Source organism: Camelus dromedarius, chromosome 27, assembly GCF_036321535.1.
Source record: "Camelus dromedarius isolate mCamDro1 chromosome 27, mCamDro1.pat, whole genome shotgun sequence".
NCBI lineage: Eukaryota > Metazoa > Chordata > Mammalia > Artiodactyla > Camelidae > Camelus > Camelus dromedarius.
The window spans coordinates 11,301,063-11,322,220 of record NC_087462.1 but is presented as its reverse complement, the minus strand read 5'-3'; the positions used below and the strand labels follow the sequence as shown (position 1 = coordinate 11,322,220).

The 21,158-nt window shown below is 44.9% G+C and overlaps 1 protein-coding gene across 2 annotated transcripts in view; it reads left to right on the top strand.

Moving 5' to 3' along the window:
• The window catches only part of PBX4 (PBX homeobox 4), a 37,383-nt gene that overhangs the window by 3,922 nt on the left and 12,303 nt on the right, over positions 1-21,158 (top strand). The window contains exons 1-2 of one of the 2 annotated variants that reach the window (XM_064480071.1): positions 5,834-6,057; positions 11,667-11,740. In XM_064480071.1, the coding sequence (XP_064336141.1) occupies positions 11,692-11,740 (49 nt within the window). In that variant the 5' untranslated portion in view covers positions 5,834-6,057; positions 11,667-11,691. Of the gene's footprint in view, positions 1-5,833; positions 6,058-11,666; positions 11,741-21,158 lie in introns of those variants that run through there. The other variant, XM_064480069.1, reaches the window with a different exon arrangement.

The following is a 21,158-nucleotide window of genomic DNA, read 5'->3' as shown; positions in this document are numbered from 1 at the left end:
CTAGGGTTGAGGGCTCCTCTGTCAAGCCTGTCAGGTCTGTTGGGCTCCAAAGATCTTCCCTCCTCCCAGTGATTTTAACCAGTGTTTGAATCACAGGCCCGTTGGAGAATCTGGGGCAAGCTCTGGGTCTTCCACCACCCTCAACAGCATGCTTGTGTAACACACCTTTGAGAATCCACAGGCCTCAACTGCCCTGGGGCCTGGAAGTTGCCACTTATCGGAGGCTGCTAGACTCACTTTCTGCCTAGTAGCGAGATTCCTAGGAAGTCAGTGTGAAAACTCTAGAGCTGGGAATGCTGAGGGGTGAGTTTGGGGGAAAAAAAGTTGGGAGAAAAAGGAAGCAGAGTGATCAGCAGTGTTGTCCTGGAGCCCCAGGCTCCATACCTGATGTTCTGGGAGGGGCACCTGAAGAGGGCTGGCCCTTCAAGTCATTCTGGTGGTGGTGTCACAAGGTTGGCAGATCTGGCTCCAGTGGCCACGTCCTGACCCCTCACTTGGAAGTGCATGCGGGTTCTCTGGAGAGCTATTCTGTCCCATACAGTAGCCACTTGCCATGTGTCTTTTTAAATTAAAATGAGTTTAAATGAAATAAAATTAAACACTCAGCTCCTCAGTTAGCCTAACAGTATTTCAGGTGCTCAGTAGCCACGTGTGGCTAGTGGCTACCATATTAGTGCAGATAATGAACATATCCCTCATAAAAGGAAATTCTGGACAGCGGTGCTCTAGAGCAGTGCTTCTCAGCGGGACCAGCAGATCTCTGCGGGAACCTTATTGCATTGCAGGTTCTGATGTAGCAGATCTCAGCGGGGCCCAAGAGTCCACATTGCTAACCATCTCCCAAGGGGGCCACTGCTGACCCCAGACCACACTTGGAGAAGTTGGTCTCTCAGGAGTGGAGATGAGAGTGTCTCATTTATTTCAATTTTCATAAATCAATTTATCTAGTAGATGGTTAATCTGACAAATGGAAATTATTTTTGAGCCTAAAGTGTGTTTGTGGGCATATGGATTTTAAATTAATCACAAGGGTCACAAATTAGCATTGTTTTGCCCACTTAAAATAGAAAGAAAATTAGATGAACAAATAAAATTCAGAAAATAGTTGATTTTTTTCTAGATGAAACATTTGATCTGGGGCCACAGGGCCCTGTTGTTTCAGGGTCTATTTCCATTTTCAATCCAAGGTAATCAGGTTTTAGAGGTTCCAGGGTTGTTTCTGTATTTCCTTTACGTAGTCTATAAAACCATAGCTCAACTTTGTGTTAGTTTGTAGAGTTTGAGTGTAATAGAAAAAGACCACTGGGGAATGGTAATAAGGTTTTTAGAGCAAGAAGCTTTACATATAACAAATAAAATTATGATGGAGAATGGTCACTTTTATACGTGTTTTAGGAGTAAGCTGTATGGTAGTGGGGTGGTGTACCTGAAACTAAAAAGATTATATGTAGAAGTTGGCTTCTGGACAACATAACAGATACTACATTTAGGGCCTTCATAGCTTTCCTTAGGAAGAAAAGGAAATTATTTTCTCTGAACTTTTTTTCAATTTGATTTTTACATATATGTCTTCTTAGGTATTTTCTACTAGTAAAAATTTGCATGCCTTACTTAATTCCTCCGGTATTTCTGCAGACTTTATTTATAATATGGATCAAATTCTGAACCTTAAAAGGAGATAATGACATAATTTTGACTACCCTTAGAACTTACCCAAGTGGCAAGTCGTGTACTATCAACTGAATGGTGTACCCCTGCTTCAGTATCTCTGGGACAATGAATACGAGAACGTAGACCTTTAGAAGGATGCACATTAATGCACGTCAGCGAGCTTCCAACTTTCAGCACAACCACCAAAGAACGCAAGGAGTCAGAAGAGGAATTTATGGTTTGGAATTTCCTAAAGCCAGATAGCATTAGCACGAGAGGATCTATCAGTCTGAACCCCGGAAGTAGATTTCAGAGCTGACGTTTTCTTTTTCTTTTTCATCACCCCTAGGGAGGTTTGGTAGATACCAGCCGACTTAGTGCCCAGCAGTCCTTGTTCTTAGCCTGCTTGCAGGTTTTAGCCTTGCTCCTAGGGTAGCATGCTTAGCTTGGCTTGGTCTAGAGCCAAAGGAAGGTCTTGCTGTCCTTGGTGTATTTTTCCTAAGAGTTGGATTTTATTGGTTTTAAAACAGTTTCCTAAAGTTATCTAGGATCTCAGCAAAATCCCTTTTGAAGTGGTTTTATCAGTAAGTAAAGCAGCATGCAGAATGTTTGAGAAAAGTCTCGTAAATGAGAAGGTACTATTCATTCATTTAAGTGACAGTTACTGAGTGCCTCTGTTAGAGTACAGTGGTTGTTGATGACAATGGAAACCATGATTTCTCTCATTTAAATTTCCCAGTAACCCTACGAAGTGGGTAGTTTCACTGAGTTTCTAGATGAGGAACTTGACGTGAATGAGTAAGAACTTGGCTGAGGTCAGACAACTAGTGGAGAGGACATGGCGGTTGGATGGAGATTTGGCCTTGTTCTCTTGAACTCTGGTGCCAACCTGCCACCCTCCCTGCTTTCCCAGTGCTCCAATAGGCTCACTGGTATTTAACATCACTTCCAGCTCCGAGGAGCTCAGAGGTGATCCAGTGCAATTAGTGGGTAGACAGTTGGGCTAAGGCTTCAGAAGATGTTTTTTAAAAGGTCATTCTCACTAATTTAATCTCACTTGCTCAGTAAACCTTCATTTTGTGCCAGATCTGAGGATGCAGCAGGGAGTCCTGAAAGCTCACAAATCAGGAGAGGCAGACACGGGAGAGAGGGTGACCAGAGAATGGGTGATGAAGCCAGGGAGAGGGAGACAACCTGTCAGCCAGAGGAGAGCTTGTGGTGTGTGGATGACGGGACACTAGAATCCACCTGAAGTCAGGCTGCGGGACAGAAGCACACCCCTAGAAGATGACTGTGATGTGGATGAGAGGCTTTGTCTAGGCAGAGAACGCACGGCATTCTAGGCTGGGGACAAGCACGTGTGCAGGGGAGGCATGGAGCAGTGTGGTTCGACCAGGTGTGGGTAGAGGGCATGGCACTGGGAGGGAGACTCTGTAGGGTGACTGCTGCTGTCTGATCCAGCATGGCCTTGAACTCCTCACTAAGCAAGGAGTGAGCATGAAGTTTATTCCATTCCTTGTATAAGTACTTCTCAAACTACTCCAGCCTTTCTAAGGTATTGGTCCTGGATCAGAAGAAAGATGAATGGTCATAAGCCCTTCTTTACCATCCATTCTTCAGACATGTCTTGAGACACTCATTTATCGTTCTGATTGAGCCCTTCAGTGGTTTAAGGGCTCCTGCTCTTCTCATTAAAGTTGCTTTCTCCTTTATTCATCACTTCCTCCTGCCCAAATGTAATATCTTTTGGCCATTGTCCTTTTTGATCGTCTCTTTTCTCCAGCAGCACTATTAAACCTCTTAACTCTTCTCCTTCATTCCTAGAGCGGATGAGTGCCCGCTGTGGGCTCAGCCCTAGCACAGAAACCAAGAAGAGGGACTCCCAGCCGAGCTCCATGTGCCTTGGCTTCTGCTCCCTCCTTTGACTGTGGAACCCAGCAGCTCTCACCTGAGTTTTTAACTTCTCCACTTGCCCCGCTTAAGTCTAGAGACATTTGCCTTCAAACTCTTCTTTTCTACTCTGCCAGTTTGACGTCTCTAGCTTCTACCTTTCCTTCAGTTCAGTTCAACAAACTTTTGCCCAGTTAGTGTGCCAAGTATGGTGCCGGCCTGCTGTTTCCAAAATGAGTAGGCTGAGGCCTTTGTCATGCCCGGGCCAGCAGTGGTAAACGCCTTAAACAGAACAGAGAAGGGAGTAATGAATCCAGGCTGAGACAGGCCAACCCATCAGCCTTGGACTTGTCAGAGGAGGACTTCCCCAAGTCCAGAGGAGGGAGGAGGTCAGAGAGGCGCTGGTGAAGAGCCTCAAACCTTGCAAAGGGGTCTGAGTGTACTGGAACAGGCAGTGAGAAGCCATTTCACCTTGGGTGAGGCGAGAGATGAGAAGTTGTGGTTTTGAGTCAGAAATTTAGCGGTAGTGTTGGTCATGACTAATCCTTGGGCAAGTTAGGAACTTTTCACAGACTTAAACTTACTTCATTTAAAGGTTGCTCTTTTATTCAGGTCCTGCAGGGTTTTTCTTGCATCATATTAAATAATTTTCCTTGTTTCCTGGTGCCCAAGCCAGCCCCTGATCCAAAGCTTCATTTTGCTAAAATGACCATAATAATTTCCACAGTTGTACCTGGGTATCGGTACACATTGCCAACCCCCATTTACTTAGCTGTTTTTGTTTCATTGTTTGGAGGTTTGTTTTTAGAATGACTCTACAAACATCACCGCACCCACTACACTCACTATGGATTGATTCTTCCCAGTTTCCCTCTTACAAAGAAGCTTCTTTTAAAATGCCAGGGGCATCTGACTCGTGGGCTGCATTCCTTTCTGGAACTTGGCATCCTCTTTGAATTTCTAGGTTTTCCATCAAGGTTTTATTTCCTCAGGGTCAGGAACATGTCTTCTAATTTTTGTTCTGTACTTAAGTCTGTCTCCAGGAGGTACATGATGTTATTAACAGTTTTTGTCAGCTAAGATAATCGTAGAAATGAGAATAATTAAGGGATTTGATTCAATCTTTGGTTGGGGTGTTAGAATCCTTGTTGCTCTCAGAGAAGCTTTTTCAAGAAGGATCCTATGCTGTAGGGATACGATCTCTTGAGTATATCTCTGAATCACATTCTTTGGTAACAAGTCAGACAGTAAAAGACAAATAATGTATGTTTTCACTTATATGTGGAATCAAACAAACAAATATAACAAAGCGGAAACAGACTCCCAGATACAAAGAACAAACTCATGGTTACCAGAGTGGAGAAGGGGTGGCGGGGAGAGGCTCAATAGGTGAAGGGGGTTAAAAGGTACAAACTCCTAGGTATGAAATAAATAAGCTACAAGGATGTAATGTACAGCACAGGGAATAGAGTCAATATTTTATAGTAACTTTGTTCAGAGTATAAACTATAAAAATATTGAATTACTATGGTGTACACCTGAAATTAATGTAACGTTGTAAGTCAACTATACTTCAATAACAAAATAAGTAAAGAAGTGAATACCCCAAAATAATTAAATTAAATTAAATGATACTTTTTTCAGGAAAGCAGATTGTTCCGTAATTTGGAAAAATAAATTATAGCTAAAAGTAGGAGCTATAATTTGCTGTTGGTAGAAGCCAGGAGGTGACTTACGTTCTATTCATCCCCACGTTCCTTTCTCCTTCTACAGTGACCAGTATACAGTTGTGCCTTCAGTAAACGTTTGTCCTGTAAATATTGAATAAGTGGCGTTGGAGGATGATACAGCTGCATGCTTTCATTTTCTGGCATGATTCTGTGTGGCTCTCAATAGTTCTGTTACAGGCTGGTTTTGTTGAGCATTGATTTTAAAAGGATATTCACAGATCCATTTTTTAATTTCGATTTTCTCAGATGTCTATTTACTGAAAAGATTTATTATTTCTCCTTCAGTGGAATTTACTTCATAAACATTAACGTTTTGTTTCGTTTTAATGCAGATACTTGGTTGGGTAGAACATGGCATGTCCTTGCTAGGGGTGCCAGGCAGACCTTGTTTCTCTCCCCACAGACCCCATTCACTTGCTTACAGTCTGTTCAGTTGTCTCAGCTATCTGTTGCTGTGTAACAAATTACTCCAAACCTAGTGGCTTAAAACAACATATGTTTATGACCTCAGTTTCTGAACTCGGCTAAGCTGGGTCCTGTGCTCAGGATCTCACAAGGCTGGTCTATGTTCCTGTCTGAAGCTCAGGCTCCTCTTCCTGTCTTGCAGGGTTGTTGGCAGAACTCAGTTCCTTGCAGTTTTAGAACTGAGGTTCCTGTTTTCTTGCTGGCTGTCAGCTGGGGTCTGCTCTCATCTCCAAGAAGCTGCCTGCAGTTCCCCACCCCCAGCCCTCTCACAAAGTGGCAGCTGGCTTCAAGGCCAGCAGGTGACGTTCTCCAGGCCACTAAGGTGAAGTCATAGACAATGTTAACATAATTATGAGAGAGACTATGTCATCACTTTTGCCACTTTGCAAGTTACAGATTCTGCCCAAACTCAAGGAGAGAGGATTATATGCAGTGGGGGCCACCTTAGGGTTTGTCTGTCACAGAAATGTATTCATCCCCTTTGGTGATGCTGTGGACTCACTGGTCTGTCCTACTTTATGTGATTAATTACATAATTAATCACTGATGGCTTGCTGTCAGCTGCTTTATCGCCTCTAGGCTAAGAACATGCTCCAAGGTTAAGAACATGCTAAAAGGTTATGTACTTTTAATAATAAACAACAAAAACATTCTGTGAAATTACTCTTGTGTTCATTACAAGGTGATGTTTTATAAGCAGGAAACTGACCTGGGAATAAACTTCCTAGAGTCCCCTTTGGGAAGGAGAGCAGCCAACTTCATTCTCTTTCCTCATATTTTTCAAATTACATTTACAGAAGATAACAAACTCTAACTGGAGTCCATTTTCATTAATGATAATACTGCTTCTATGGAAGGAAAACATTTTGGCATGATACCATGTGTGATCAATTACTGTATACTGTGTAAGAAAGACTAGCGTTTGGGTTTCGATTTACAGAACACCAAATCTCATCCCCCATGAACATTTTCATATTTGGGGTTCAGAGACGTGTATCTGAGTTCTGCACCCCAACTCTAGCCTTTTGGAGGGCCTCCCACAGGGACGCGTGGTGAATTCGGAAGGCACCTGGAAATGAGGACATCCTCCCATAGATTTAACAGTTGTGGTGGATGTCTGATCTTTCTCATGACGTTAATCACCCTGAACCTCCATGAAGTTAACTGATTTTCAGGTACACTACCTGGCCCTTGCAGTATCTTTTAATAATGGATGCTTGGATGACTGCATTACAGGATTTAAAATCATAATAATAGTCAACTTAAAAATAATGGCATAGTACTCATTAGAGCTGTTCTCTGAAGTTCTGACAGGTGTACACACCATCGAGACTGCAGTTACCTTCATGCTCTCTCTCTCACATGATCAAATTCTCTCCCTAGACTGGCTCTTGGGCATTTAAACACGTGCTGGTGTCTCCTATCTTTAAAAACACACAGAGAAACAAAAACCTCCCCTGACTCACCCTGTCCTGATTTGTACCTGGGGTTTGTTTTAATCAGGTATGATAGGATGTCAGATGAGGAGACAACTTTGAAAGAAGAGTTCATCACTTACAGTTCCTGAAAGAAGGAGGCAGGCCACCCCTGACAGGGCCACGTGGGGAAGTTAGGAGGCAGAAGGAGCGAGGGGAAAGCCTGGCCTGGAGCCCTTACTGTGATTTCCAGGGAGGCAAGGTAGACAATTTGAGTACTTTTAGGGTTGGATAGTTTAAATAATTTCTGCAGGCTCTGGGCTAGGGAGTGACCTCTGCTTGTACCTGGCCCTGGGGTGATTTAGGGCTGAGGGGGATGTTGGCTGGTGCTGAGAGTTAAAGGATGTAGTTAAAGGTAGATAAGGAGGTAAAGATAAAGGAAGAGTGTAGGTTTTGGATTTGCGTTTGCATATGAAAGGCACACTCTCTGACAAGCTGTTTGCTGTATCTGGATTTAGCTAGCCCTGAGAAGGACCGTCTCCCTGCCCCAGGATGTCAAGACATCATAAGAAACAGAACATTTAAAACAGGATCAACGCACGCCCTCTCTTAGCGTTTTCTGCATTTCTTTACTCTCCTTTGTGATCAAATGTCAAGAAAGAGTTTGTGGTCGCTACTTCCACTTCCTCTCCCATATCCACCCACGGTCTCCCAACCTTCTCCTCCCACTGCTGAGTCACCAGTGACTTCCATGTTGCTAAATCCAAGGTCTCTTCCGGGGTCGTTTCCTGCTTCATCTCGCAGAAGCACTTCTCACAAATTACTCTTCTACCTTGAAACTGTTGTTCCTGGTTCCTCCTCACAGGCAGTTTGTGGCCCAGTCTCCCCTACAGGCTTTTCTCATCTGCTTGACCCCTGAAATGTGCCTGAGTCTGGGCCCCAGGCCCCTCTCTGCCTACATTCTCCTATGGTGATTCCCTCAAGTCTTGTGGCTTGAAGTGCCCTCTCTCTGCCCAGGACTCTGTCTTCACATTGTTTCTCTCCAGCCTTCAGTCCGTGTCCATGTGCCAGCTGCCTGTGTGGGATACCTCCTCTTGGGTAGCTACCCATAGGTATCTCAAGTGTAACCTGATCAAGGCACAAGCCTCCTTTCTAGACCCTCTTCCCCTAAACCTGCCGCCCTCCAGGCTCCCCTGTTGAAGTTAATGGTGTTTCTATGGATGCAGTTGCTCAGGCCTAAAACTATAGATATCCTTGAATCTCTTCTTTCCCTAAAACCCCCCACCAGTTAGTCAGGAGGTTCTGTTGATTCCATTCCCCAAACCAAAGATGTATCTACTTCTTGTGTCTCCTACCATAACTCTGAACTAAGCCAGCAGCATTTCTGGACTATTCCAGCTGTAGTAGCTTCCAAATTGGTGTTCCTGGCTCCACATTTGCCTTTCAGTCCAGGCTCCAGAGAACAACCACAGTGATCTTCTTAAAATGTAGTTCACTTAAGGATAGGCAGATAGATCAGTGGAATAGAATTGAAAGTATAGAAATAAACCCACACATCTATGGTCAACCGACGATTTGACAAGGATGTCAAAACCATTTAATGGGTAAAGAATAGTCTCTTCAACAAATGGTGTTGGGAAAACTGGATCTCCACATGCAAAAGAATGAAGTTGGACCCTTAGCTTACACCATGTACAAAAATTAACTGAAATGGGTGACATACCTAAGTGTAAGAACTAAACCTATTTTAAAAAAAACCTATTAGATGAAAACATAGGCATAAACTTTTGTAACCTTGAATTAAGCGATGATTTCTTAGATATGACACCTAAAGCATAAGCAACAAAAGAAAAATCGGTAAATTTGATTTCATCAAAATGAAAAACTTTTGTGCTTCAAAGGACGCTATAAACAAAGTCAAAAGACAACTCACAAAATGGGAGGAAAGATTTGCACATCATACATCTGATTAGTGTCTAGTATCCAGAATATATAAGGAATTCTTACAACTCAACTCAATGATAAAGACATTTGATAAAGACACAAATAGCCCAACTTAAAAATGAGCAAAGGATTTGAATAGACATTTTTCTAAAGAAGAATGGCTGATAAAGACACAAAAAGATGGACCACATCATTAGCCGTTAGACAAATGCAAATCAAAACCTCACACCCACTCACACCTCACACCCACTGGGTTGGCTATAACAAGTGTTGGTGAGGATTTGGAGAAATTGGACCCTTCATATGCTGATGGGAATGTAAAATGGTGCAGCCACTATGCAAATGTATGATATTTCCTCAAAAAGTTAAACATAGTTACCATATGACCCAACCATTTTCCCTAGGCAGGTGCTCACACAAAAATGTGTACATGACTGTTCATAATAGCCAAAAGGTGGAAATAACCCAAATGTCCATCAACTGATGAATGTATAAACAAAATATATTCATACAATGGAATATTAGTTGGCCACATAAAAGGAATGAAGCCCTGATACACAACAACTTGGGCGAACCATGTAAACACGCTATGTGAAAGAAGCCAGTCATAAAAGGCCGCATACTATGATTTCCATTTATGTGAAATGTGCAGAAGAGAAATCTGTAGACACAGATTAGTGGTGGCTGAGTGGGAGGAGGGGACAATGTGGAATGACTGTTAATGAGAACAGAGTTTCTTCTTGGGGTGATGAGTCCTGAAATTAGGTGGTGGTGATAGCTGCACATCATGAATTTACTAAAAGCCACCGAATTGTATATACGCTTAAAGGCAAATTTTATGGTGTTTGAATTACATCTTAAGAAAATCAGCACTAATAAAAATGTAATACATGTCATGTGTTAACCACTCTGTAAAATCCTCCATTGCTTCCTGTGTAAGTTTTCTGTTGTCACTGTGACAAATGACCACACAAATTTGAGGGGAGGCTCAGAGGTAGAGCACATGCTTAGCGTGCACAAGGTCCTGGGTTCAATCCCCAGTACCTCCATTAAAAAGTAAGTAAATAAATAAATAAACCAAATCACCTCCACCCTCAAAAAAAAAAAAAAAAAACACACACACACACACACACAAATTAAAAAACTAAAAAAAAAACCCCATAAATTTATTTTCTTCCATTTCTGTAGGTTCCAAGTCCAACATGGCTCTCACTGGGCTAAAACTCAAGGGGTCAGCAGGGCCTTCCTTCTAGAGGAGAGTCCATTTCCTTGCCTTTTCCAGCTTCTTGAGGCCACCTGCATTTCTCTGCTAGTAATCCCTTCCTCCATCTTCAAAGCCTACAACGTGATATCTCTGACCCTATGTGGTCACATCTCTTTCACTGATCACAGTTGGGATGAAGGACGCATGGGATTAGATTGGGCCCATCTGTATAATCTAGGTTAATCTTCCCATCTCAAGGTCCTTATCTTTAATCACCTGCAGAGTTCTTTCTCCCTTGTAAGTAGTTCTGTGGATTAGCATCTGGACATCTTTGGGGGCCATTCTTCTGCCAACCACAGTTTCCATCACAGGTGAACAGTAGCCAGAGTCATTCCCCTGACCTACAAAGCTTTTCCAGTCAGCCCCAAATGTCACGTCAACTGATGAACATATAAACAAAATATACTCATACAATGCCTCTCTAACTTCCCCAGATGGCTCTCTGTAACCCCTTACTCTACAGCAGTCTGGTCTCTTAAAAAGCCAAGTATGTTCTCACTCAGGGCCTTGGCACTGGCTGTTCCCTCCGCCTAAATATTTACTCTCTTCAGACTTTTTCCTGCTTGACTTCTTGTCACCTTGATCTTGGCTTTGGTGTCACCTTAGAGACATGCAAACTCCCATAAACTTTCTGGCCATCACTCTAGTTTAAGTCACCACAAAACACTTGCCATTTGTGTGTGTTTATGTGTGTGTGGTGTCTCTCACCACCTCCATCTTGACTGCCACATGGCTAGGAACCTTATCTGTCTGTGTCGCTATGACACTGGGGTTGTACTTGGCCCATTGTAGCTGCTCACTAACCACCTGCTCAATTAATGTCACAGGACACTGGGATAGGATGGCTGGGACTTCTGCTCATGCACCAGAGTGCTGCTATCTGGTAACAGTGTGAACCCAGCTTTCAGATTATTGGACCTTGAGATTTCAATAGCTCTTGATGAGTTATTTGCATTATTTAAATTTGCGTTGTTTGCATTGTCTAAAGGGAAGTGTTTTAAATAGTTGTATATTACTCTATTAGAATTTTATACAAATTTTTTTCTTTTTTGGTTGAGGGGAGGTAATCAGGTTTATTTATTTATTATTTTATTTTAATGGCAGTACTGGGGGTTGAACCCAGGATCTCGTGCATGCTAGGCATGCACTCTACTACCGAGCTATACCCTCCCCACTGAATTTTGTACAAATTGAATTCCTTTGAAATGCTATGGTGCTGTCCCTCCTGGCAGACTCAACATAGAAGACCTTTACTCTCATGCACAGAATAACTCTTTCTCACATACTCCTCTGTTGCCTCTCTTTCAGAAAACATGCTCTGAATTGCCATCGGATGAAACCCGCTCTCTTCAGTGTGTTCTGTGAGATCAAGGAAAAGACAGGTAGGCCATTGAGAAGTCACTTCCTGTGCAGACTGAGGATCACAACAACCTCCCACCTCTGATCCTGGCTCAGCGCTGACGTGCGTCATGGGCCATCTTGCTCATCACATCCCCTCTCTGGCGGCGGACGGTTCGCTCCTGCCTTGTCAGAGCCCTGCTTTCTGGTGTATCACACTCATTTATTTTGCAGCTTGTCACGGGGAAATCCTGCTGCCAGTGAGTAACAAGCACTGCAGTCTGGGTCCAAGACCTGAAGCACCAGGCCTTCCGTTGTTTACTAAAGGATCTGAGGTGACAGGGTTAGGAAAGCAGAATAATCATTTTGTTTTGTGTGTTTTAAGCATCCAGAGTAATCCCCATGGAAGCTTCTGCCAAGGCAAAGCCTTTTGTTAAAAAAAATCTTTTTGAGGGGTGTCTTCAGCTCAGTGGTAGAGCACATGCTGAGCATGCATGAGGTCCTGGGTTCAATTGCCAGTACCTCCATTAAAAAATACATACATACGTGCATGTATACATAAACCTAATTACCTCCCACCCCAAGAAATATTTTTATTTTGAATGAATTTACACTTGCAGAAAAGTTGAAACACCAGTGCAAAGCGTTCTCGTATACTCTTCTCCCAGCTTTCTCTACTGACAGCACCTTCAGAACCGTGGTGCAGTCACTGAAACCAGGAGATTAACATGGGTATGATGCTCTGTCACTGAGCAACAGGCCCTGCTTGAATTTTCACGGTTTTTGTCCTAAATGTCCTTTTTCTGGTCCAGGATCCCATGTTGCATTTAGTCATCATGTGTCCTTAGTCTCCACCAATCTGTGACGTTTCCTCCATTGTTCCTCATCGTCCAGGACCTTCACACTTCGGCCAAGAACTGCCCAGTCATTTTATAGCGTGTCCCTCGGCGTGGTTTGTCCGTTGTTCCCTCGTGACTAGACTGGAGCTGTGCATCTTTGTGCAGTCCCGCAGAAGCACTGGTGTGTCCTTCTCCGCACATGATGTCGGAGGTGTATACCGCCAGTAAGTCCTGTCACTGGTGGTGCTGACCTTGATCACCTGGTCAACGTGAATAACAATTTGAAGATTGTTTACAAGAGAAGCCACCAAATAAGATGAAGACATCACTGAAACCAAAGTCATCAAGAGCGGGAGGGGAAGTTTGGCTCAGTGATAGAGTAAGTGCTTAGCATGCCGGGGTCCTGGCTTCAATCCCTAGCTCCTCTGTAAATAAATAAACAAACCAATAAATAAATAAACACATCCCTCCCCCCAAAAAATATTTAAAATTTCTTTTGAAAAAAACAAAGCTGTCAAGAAAAAGGTTGTCACTTGATTTCTTTGAGTGGTCTCTTGAGATCAGCTGTTTGAATGCTGTGTGTCACCGTGGAGGATGGCACTTCAGAGATGCTGGGGCTTGTGGAAAGTGCAAATGTGACACAAAAGTATGTTTCTTTCTGATCACAGTTTTGGGGTGACCTTGACATGCACTTGACGAGGACAATGGCTGAGAGCAGTGACAGGGTCTGAATTTTGCTTTGCCCCTGGCTACATGACCCTGACAAGTGACTGAACCTTTCTCTGTCCCAAGTCCTCCTCTGTGAATTGGGACATGGATAAACCTTAGATCATGGTTACTGAAGACTGTGCGTTCATACATGTAAGGCTATGGGTGTGGTGCCGGCCTGCAGTAGTTAATCTGGTGACTGAAAGAGAAATTCCATTTTAAACCTACATTTAAGTTTCACCCAGACGCTATAAGGACGTAACATTCTCCTCCCCACTACCCAGTTTGAATATTTTTTATTGGATTAAAATATATATAACATAAAATTTACCATTTTAATCATTTTTAATCTATTTTTAATTTTGAGTTTTATTTATATTTTATGGAGGTACTGAGTATTGAACCGAGGACCTTGTACATGCTAAGCACGCGCTCTACCCTCCCCCTCCACTTTAACCATTTTTAAGTGCACAGTTCAGTGGCATTAAGTACATTCACACCTGCAGCTTTCACTACTGTCCATCTCCTCAACATTTTCATCTTCCTAAACAGAAACTCCATACTCATTAAATACTACCTCCACGTTCCCTACTCCCCTGGCCTCTGGTAACCACTGTTCTGTCTGCATGAATGTGACTGCTCCAAGTACCTTGTATACGTGGAACCATGCAGTGTTTGTCCATTTGTGTCTGACTTATTTCTCTAGCACAGTGTCTTCAAGGTTCACCCACATTGTAGCATGTGTCAGAATTTGCTTCCTTTCAAAGGCTGAATAATATTTCATTGTATGAATAGACCACATTTTGTTTATCCATCCATTGTAGGACATGTGGTTGTTTCCACTTTTTGGCTATTGTGAATAATGATGCTAATATCTGTGCAAATACCTGTTTGAGACCTTGCTTTCAGTTATTTGGGGTGTATGCACAGGAGTGGAAGTGCTGGGTCACATGGTAACTGTATATTTAACTTTCTGAGGAGATGCCAGACTGTTTTCCACAGCAGCTACACCACTTCACATTCTAACCAGCAGTGCGTGAGGTTCCAGTTTCTCCACATCTATTAAACACTTGTTATTTTCTGGGTTGTTTGTTTGCTTGTTTGTTTGTTTGTTTTGATAATAGCCATCCTAGTGGGTATGAAATGGTTTCTCATTGCAGTGGACATGATTTTTTTTATACTTGTTTGTATTTTAAGGACTCTTTGTTTGATGACAGCAGATGTGGGGAGCCATATTAGTTCAAGAAGTATCTCATTATGGATCTTCATGGCGTCCCTCCTTAACCCAGATGGAAGCCAACATTTTACCTGTTATCTCTACCACCACTTTCCTTTCATAAAAGCCTTTGGTAGCTTGCATGGCCGACATTCATTCTCATAGGTCCATTTGTGTGTGTTTAACTTTATTTTTTCTTTTTTAAGAAGAGAGTAAAATTTAGTTTTACTTGCAACTTTAGCTCAATTTAATTAACAAATATTAACTCCCTGGGTTGCAAATATTTCGCATTCTTTAGTTCAGTATTTTCCAAAAGGGACATTACTGGCATGTTGGGATGGAACAATTCTTTCTTCATGCTCTACTACAATATACTTACTCTCCTTTATCTTGTGTATTTTATATAGCACAATACAGTATAATATACTAATAATACTATGTTTCTATAATTTCTGTCTAAACTATAAAGCACATTATAACATTTATAATTTCTGGACCCCACCCACAAAATTTAAGTGACACACCCCAGTCACTGTGACAACCAAAAATGTCCCCAGGTAAATTTCCAAATGTAGATTAGAAGGTAGCAACCCCCTGACTTGAGGACCACTGCATATTACACAGGTAGAGTCTATTTGCTGCTTGAATAAACAAAATAGTTTAAGTGTCAAGTGATTTGCTTCATAGTTTTCTTTAACTAAAAGTCAATTCCTTTCTTTGAAGGGAGATTCATATTTCTTAGTTTCCTTTTAAAAGAAGAAGCATATATTCGTTTGTTTCCACAGTAGTAGGTGAATGTGTTTAACTTTTTACTTTGAAACAACTACAGATTTACATAAATGTTCCAAGAATAGTGGTAATACATTTTCTCCCTGAACTTTTCATTGGGGAGTGAGTTGCTGCCACAATTCCCCATGACCCCTGCACACTTGAGCGTGTTTCCAACAGACAAGGACATTGTCCTGTTTCCCCACAAGACAACTGTCACAGTCAGGAAAGGAACACTGACACCCACCACCGGGAATCCTCAAGCTCTGCCAGTTGTCCCAATAGCATCCTTGAAAAGGACGCAGGGCAACATCTCAAGTTGCATTTAATTATCACATCTCTTCTGTCTTGTTCCATTTGTGACAAAGCCCCCATCTTTCCTTGACTTCCATGACCTTGACCGTCAGGAAGATCACAGGCAGGCCCCACCTTTGGGGTTTATCTGGTGTCTCCTCGTGATTAGATTTCCACTGCACATCCTCAAAATGAGGCGACGCCTCTTCTCACGCAGCGGCTGGTCAGTGGTGCCCACGTTTGCTCTGTCCCTGTTGGTCACATTGACTTTGATCACTCCAGTGAGAGGGTGTCTGCCAGATGACTCCTTTTCACAGTTGCTCCTTTCCCCTTTGTAATGAGGATTCTGTGGAAGGTACCCTGAGACTATCCCTCATTAAATTTCCCATTTTTTTCACTTTTGTATCTTGTATCAGTGTAGATTCATGGAGCCTTATCACAGTTACTATCCTCACTCGTGTTGATGCTCAGGCCGTCCCAGATTCGTCTAGTGCAAGCCCCTTCAAGCTGGCTTTGTGCCCTTCTGACGTGTCTCCATCAGCCTTTGAGGACTATTCCTCGCTGCCAGAACATGTTCCAGGCTCATCTTCTTCCCTCCTTGCCCCAGCCAGAATCGGCCGTTTCCCCAGGAACCCTGGCTTCCTTTAGAGTGGACCTTGGCCCTGGGAGTGCTCACTGCTGTTGAGGTGTTACTGCTCTGGTCACTCTCAGGGCACAGAGCTAAGGAGTATTTGTGGGTGATACATATATCTGCACACGCACACATTCTCATCTATATTTTTCTGCATATGTTGAAAACCATGAGTTCATTTCAGTACCTTTAATTCTTATTCAATACCAGAGGGTTCATTCTGTTTTTCTCTCTTTCCGGATCTGTAAACTCCTTCCTCTGACAGTAAGAACCCTGTCCTCATTATCCTCAGTTCTTTTACTTATTTAACCAGTTGTTCCCTCCCCCGTCATGTGCCGGATCCTCCTCCACCACATGGGTCCCTTTTCACTGCTTCAGCCCCTGACCCGGGTCCCCCGCAAGCTCGCCGCTGTGGACAGCTCACACATGTTGCCCTGCTCGCCTTTCTTAGGCTCCAACACCCAGAGCCCCATCGCCCTCCTCCGCAACGCCCCTTGCCCTGTCGGGCTGGAGCGTCCCAAGCTAAGCTCCTGCTCAGGCACCTGTCACAGCTGCTTGAAAGTCTAATGGCCTGTGTTGTCTGTTGCTTATTTAAATGACAAGGAGCACATATTCTGGCTTCCAGTAAACAAAGGCTGGGCTTTTTGGGGTTTAACCAAGCTTGCCCTCAGCCCCTCACCGCACTCCCTTTATGCTCTGTCTGAACCAGATAAGCAGCATTCCTGCAACTTCAGGAGCCACAAAACCCGAGAATCCTCTGGGCTGAAGGAAACTGCCTACAGGGGACACGCCACTGTGTGTCCAGCCCTGGAGACACTGGCTACAGCCAGGTGCCCCAGCACCATTGAATTGTGTGGTGTTGATCACCCTCATAAAAATCCGGTGGTGCCCCTCTCTATGAGGTGTTGTCCTCCTCCCAGCCCCCATACCCCCAGGGGAAAACAGCCCTTTAGGGGCCTCCTCGCTGCCCCCAGAAGTTGACTATCATCAGAGCTCCTTGGATGTGTGGGCCCCTGAGATTTTTATTGACAACTCATCTGTGCAAAATACAGAATTTAGTAGTAATAAAAAGCAATTTTTAAAAGTACTTTAATCGGCTGTCGTCTCCGGAAGCTGTAGTTCTCGGCGACCTTCTTCCCATCAATGAAATGCTGAGAGTGAACAGGAAACCGGTTCCTGAGAGCTGTGGGTGTGCTGTCTGGGCGCGCCTCCTGTCTGCTCCATCTGACTCTGGACGTGTATTTGTGACTGCAGCCATCAGCCAGCTTCAAACTCAGCGGTTTCAGGCAAAAAGAAAGGATTGATACCTTCTGCCAGCAGGACAGGCTCAGGTGTCCATTTTTGCCCACGCCGTTGACCTGTCCCATCTTCCCAGCCTGCGAGGGCCACACTCGGGGCTTCTGACTCCACCCAGGCTGAGTCCCACGGCGGCTGTGGGCTCAGAGCATGAGCCATACATCAGATCTGAGCATTTCTTCAGAAAACCATGCTTCCTTTCCACTGAGAGGCTCAAACATTGGGGTGCCTGGTACATTTTGGGGCATCACAGCACAGGTGGGGCAGCACCGCTCAGCCTTGAAAAGTGCAAGCCGTCACAGCTGCTTACAGCTGCCTAAATGTCAAGTTCAGCATGGCCAGGGGACTTCTCATGCCAGTAGGAAGTGCAGTCTCGGGAGCACTGGGTTTCCACACTTTTCCAGTCTCAGGATGGGCCACCAGTAGCAGGAAAGTAAGTGAGATCTCAGTTCTGCCTCAGCTTCCCCCAACCCCAGGACCAGGGATGACCAAGTCTTGGCCTGAAGAAAACTATTCAGGGCCCTGATCCTGGACCCTGGTTCTCCCCGGCCAGTGCCCGATGAGCGACCCTGTGGGCTGGGCCTCCTGGCGCGCCCACGTGGGGAGATGGCACATCTACTTCTTGACTTAACCTACATATCTCACATTCCCCTCTGGCTAAAGTCTGCGGCAAGCCTTCAGGGTAAAAACCAAATCTGCGCAGAGCTTTTAAAGCCCAGTGGACATTAGTGGAGCATGGGCCACAGTCAGACAGCTCCCAGCTTCCCGGCATCATTATCCCAAACTTCCAACAGCCTCAGGGCAGACACTTACTTTACAAATGAGCAGAGTGAAGCTTCAGAGAGACAGGGTTGCACCTCAGTAACCCACAGCCAGGCTGCATGCTACCTCTGCACCCTGCCCTGGCTCAGGGAGGGAACCCTGCACCCACAGGTCCAGGTGCTGTCTGTGCATCCGCTGCTCTCACTGCATCCGCGGTGGCTCCTGGCCTCTGCCACCTGTCTCCTCCAGTGAGTGTGTTACCCCATTCGTTGACTGGACCTCCCCCACCATGCTCCCAGCCCAGGCTGAGACAGGGAGGTTCTTTTTCTGATCAGATTTGTGCAGCCAACACTGAAACCAGTGCTGAGACTGGAACAGCACAGGCTTTTGCTCAATGGCCAAAGAATGGAGAAGCGGGAACCTAGTTTGCAAATCGACTTCTCAACCCAAATCAGGCGGAGACACCAAATATAGAGGAGGGTCAAGGTAAAAGGGGAGAATTGGAGAGAGTGGGAGGAACATCCACGAGTGTCCTGAGAACAAGGGTGTGGTCTGGACCTGGAACTGGTGCAGCTCTCCTTTTCAGTCCTTGTATGGGCTTTTCCCCTTGTCAGCTGTCTTGGGGCTGGAGATGTCACTGAGCATGCCAGTGTATTACAGGAGCGTGTAATGAGGCCCAAGTTCCACTGGAAGGCAGATCTTCCACCATCGTGGGCCTAGTTTGTTCTAACCAGTTCTTTTTTCTTTTTTCCCTATTTGCAGCTTTCTCCTGAAACTTAGATAAGAGCAGTTGGTTTCCATTTGAGGCCAGGGGCAGGGGTATGATTCTAGGGCGACAGCCTTGGTTGTAAGTGCAGGGTCTAGGACGCGCTATGTCCTGGGAGTGCCCTGGTACTTGGCACACAGTGTATGGACTTTATATTTTTGTTATATTTTTGTTGAATGAAGAACTGTTTCTGGTGACTGATACCTATTAATGGTGAAAAGGTGAAATCCTTTTTATTCTGTACATCTACAGGATTCAGGAAGATTGTGTGTCTAGGGCCCGACTGTGAACACAAGGCTTATAGTTCATATCATGGTAAAAAGAAAGCCATCCTCCATGTAAACCCAGTGTTAGTGGATGTTCCCGGAAGTGCTACCTTATGAGTTCCAAGAATTGCCTTCTGATGCCTCCTCTGACCTGTAGGAGAGATGCAGGCGCATCTTCCAGGGTCAGCGTACAGGCTCCACCTGTGTCCTCTATGCCGCGTTCAGGGGGTCCTGCCTGCGGCAGTCTCTGCTGGCCAAGGAAGCCCTAGGGGTCCACTCCGCTCCCAAATCCTTCCCACGGTATCTGGAGGAGCTGGCCTGAGGAGGACAAATAAGCCATTTTTGGAGAGCTTTGAATTTAGCTGGGAGGACCAAAAACCAGCCCAATCCCTTTCTTGAAACCCTCAGGGCTGGGTGCCCCACAGAATTCACAGTGTTGTTTGGATTTTAGGCCCATTGTGTTGTCGAGGACTGAGGCAGAGCCTGCACTCGCGCAGTGACCTCTGGCACGTGAGCAGGAACAGCCTCGCACACTGGTGTGGCGCCTCGCACAACAGCGTGGGGCCTCGCATACCGGCGTGGGGTCAGGCTTTGCCTCCAAATGAACTTGAGTGCCAACTTATGTAAAAACCTTTGGATCTTGGATTGCAGATGGGCAGGTGGCTTCAAGCCCCGTGAAGAGCTGCCCGGCATCCAGGGCAGTTCGCACAAACGGGCCTGCTCTGTCTTCTCTGAACTGTCACTGTCCCCTGTGCTGGTCTCAGCTGCACATCTGTGCCTCGGTTTGATTGGTTCCGGGTTCGCTGTGTCTCTGAGGAACAAGAAGTGCCGGCTCCGCCAGCCTTGCTCTCGGGCCAAGGAACTCTCTGTGCTGCGGGAGCACAGGCAGCGGCCTGTCAGAGTAGATGTAAATAACTCATCACGCGAGGGAACACCCTCGTATTTCCTCACCACCGTTCCTGGGCCTGGCTGGGAGCTGTCAGGCGTAGGTAATCCAGCAGTTTTTCACCTTTGTTTGTTTCCCTTCCTCATCAGCCACCTGGAACTGGTGCAGCTCTCCTTTTCAGGCCTATTGCAGTCGTAACATCGTTATGGATAGCTTCAGCCTTCTGGTCGGGTCTGTCCCAGCCCCTGCCCTTCAGGCCAGTGTGTGACTTCCTCCCCTCTGTGAGTGGCTGGACCGGGGGCTGAGACCCACGTGCAGTATTCCGTTATGGCCGTGCGGGGAACAGACCTCCTGGAGCTGGGGGGTCATTTCTCAGGTTGCTTGGAGTGTTCTTTCCCAGCCCTCCAGTCGCAGGGTGACTTGTGAATTGAGTTTAGAGCTGTGGTCCATCCCTCTGGGGTGACTTACATGTGAGCTAATTAAAATCAAGCATAACTAAATAAGGCATTCTTCAGCCACACTGGCCACATTTTGAGTGCTTGGTAGCCATGTGTAGCTGGTGGCTCCCATACTAGTGCAGATCTGGAATGTTCCATCACTGGGAAATTTCCGCTGTACAGACATGGATGAGTATAGACAAATATACAAATCAAAGACTATGGAAAAAATCCAGCGTCCATGAGGACGACTAAAGAAAGAAAACGTGGTCCCTCTCTGCAGTGGAATGTTGTCCAGCCATAAAAAGGAATGAACTTTTCTGACAGAGGTTATAACATGGATGAGTCTTAAAAGCTTTATGCAGAGTGAAAGAAACCAGACACAAAAGGCCACAATAGTATGTGGTTCCATTTATGTGAAATGTGCAGGAGAGGTAGAAAGAGATTAGTGGTTGCCAGGGGCTGGGGGCGGGGCGGGGGGGTGGCTGCTAATGGGGACGGGGTCTCTTTTTGGGGTGGAGAAAAAGTTAGGTGGTGGTTGCACAACCTGGTGAATATACTAAAAATCACTGAATTATTCACTGTAAACGGGG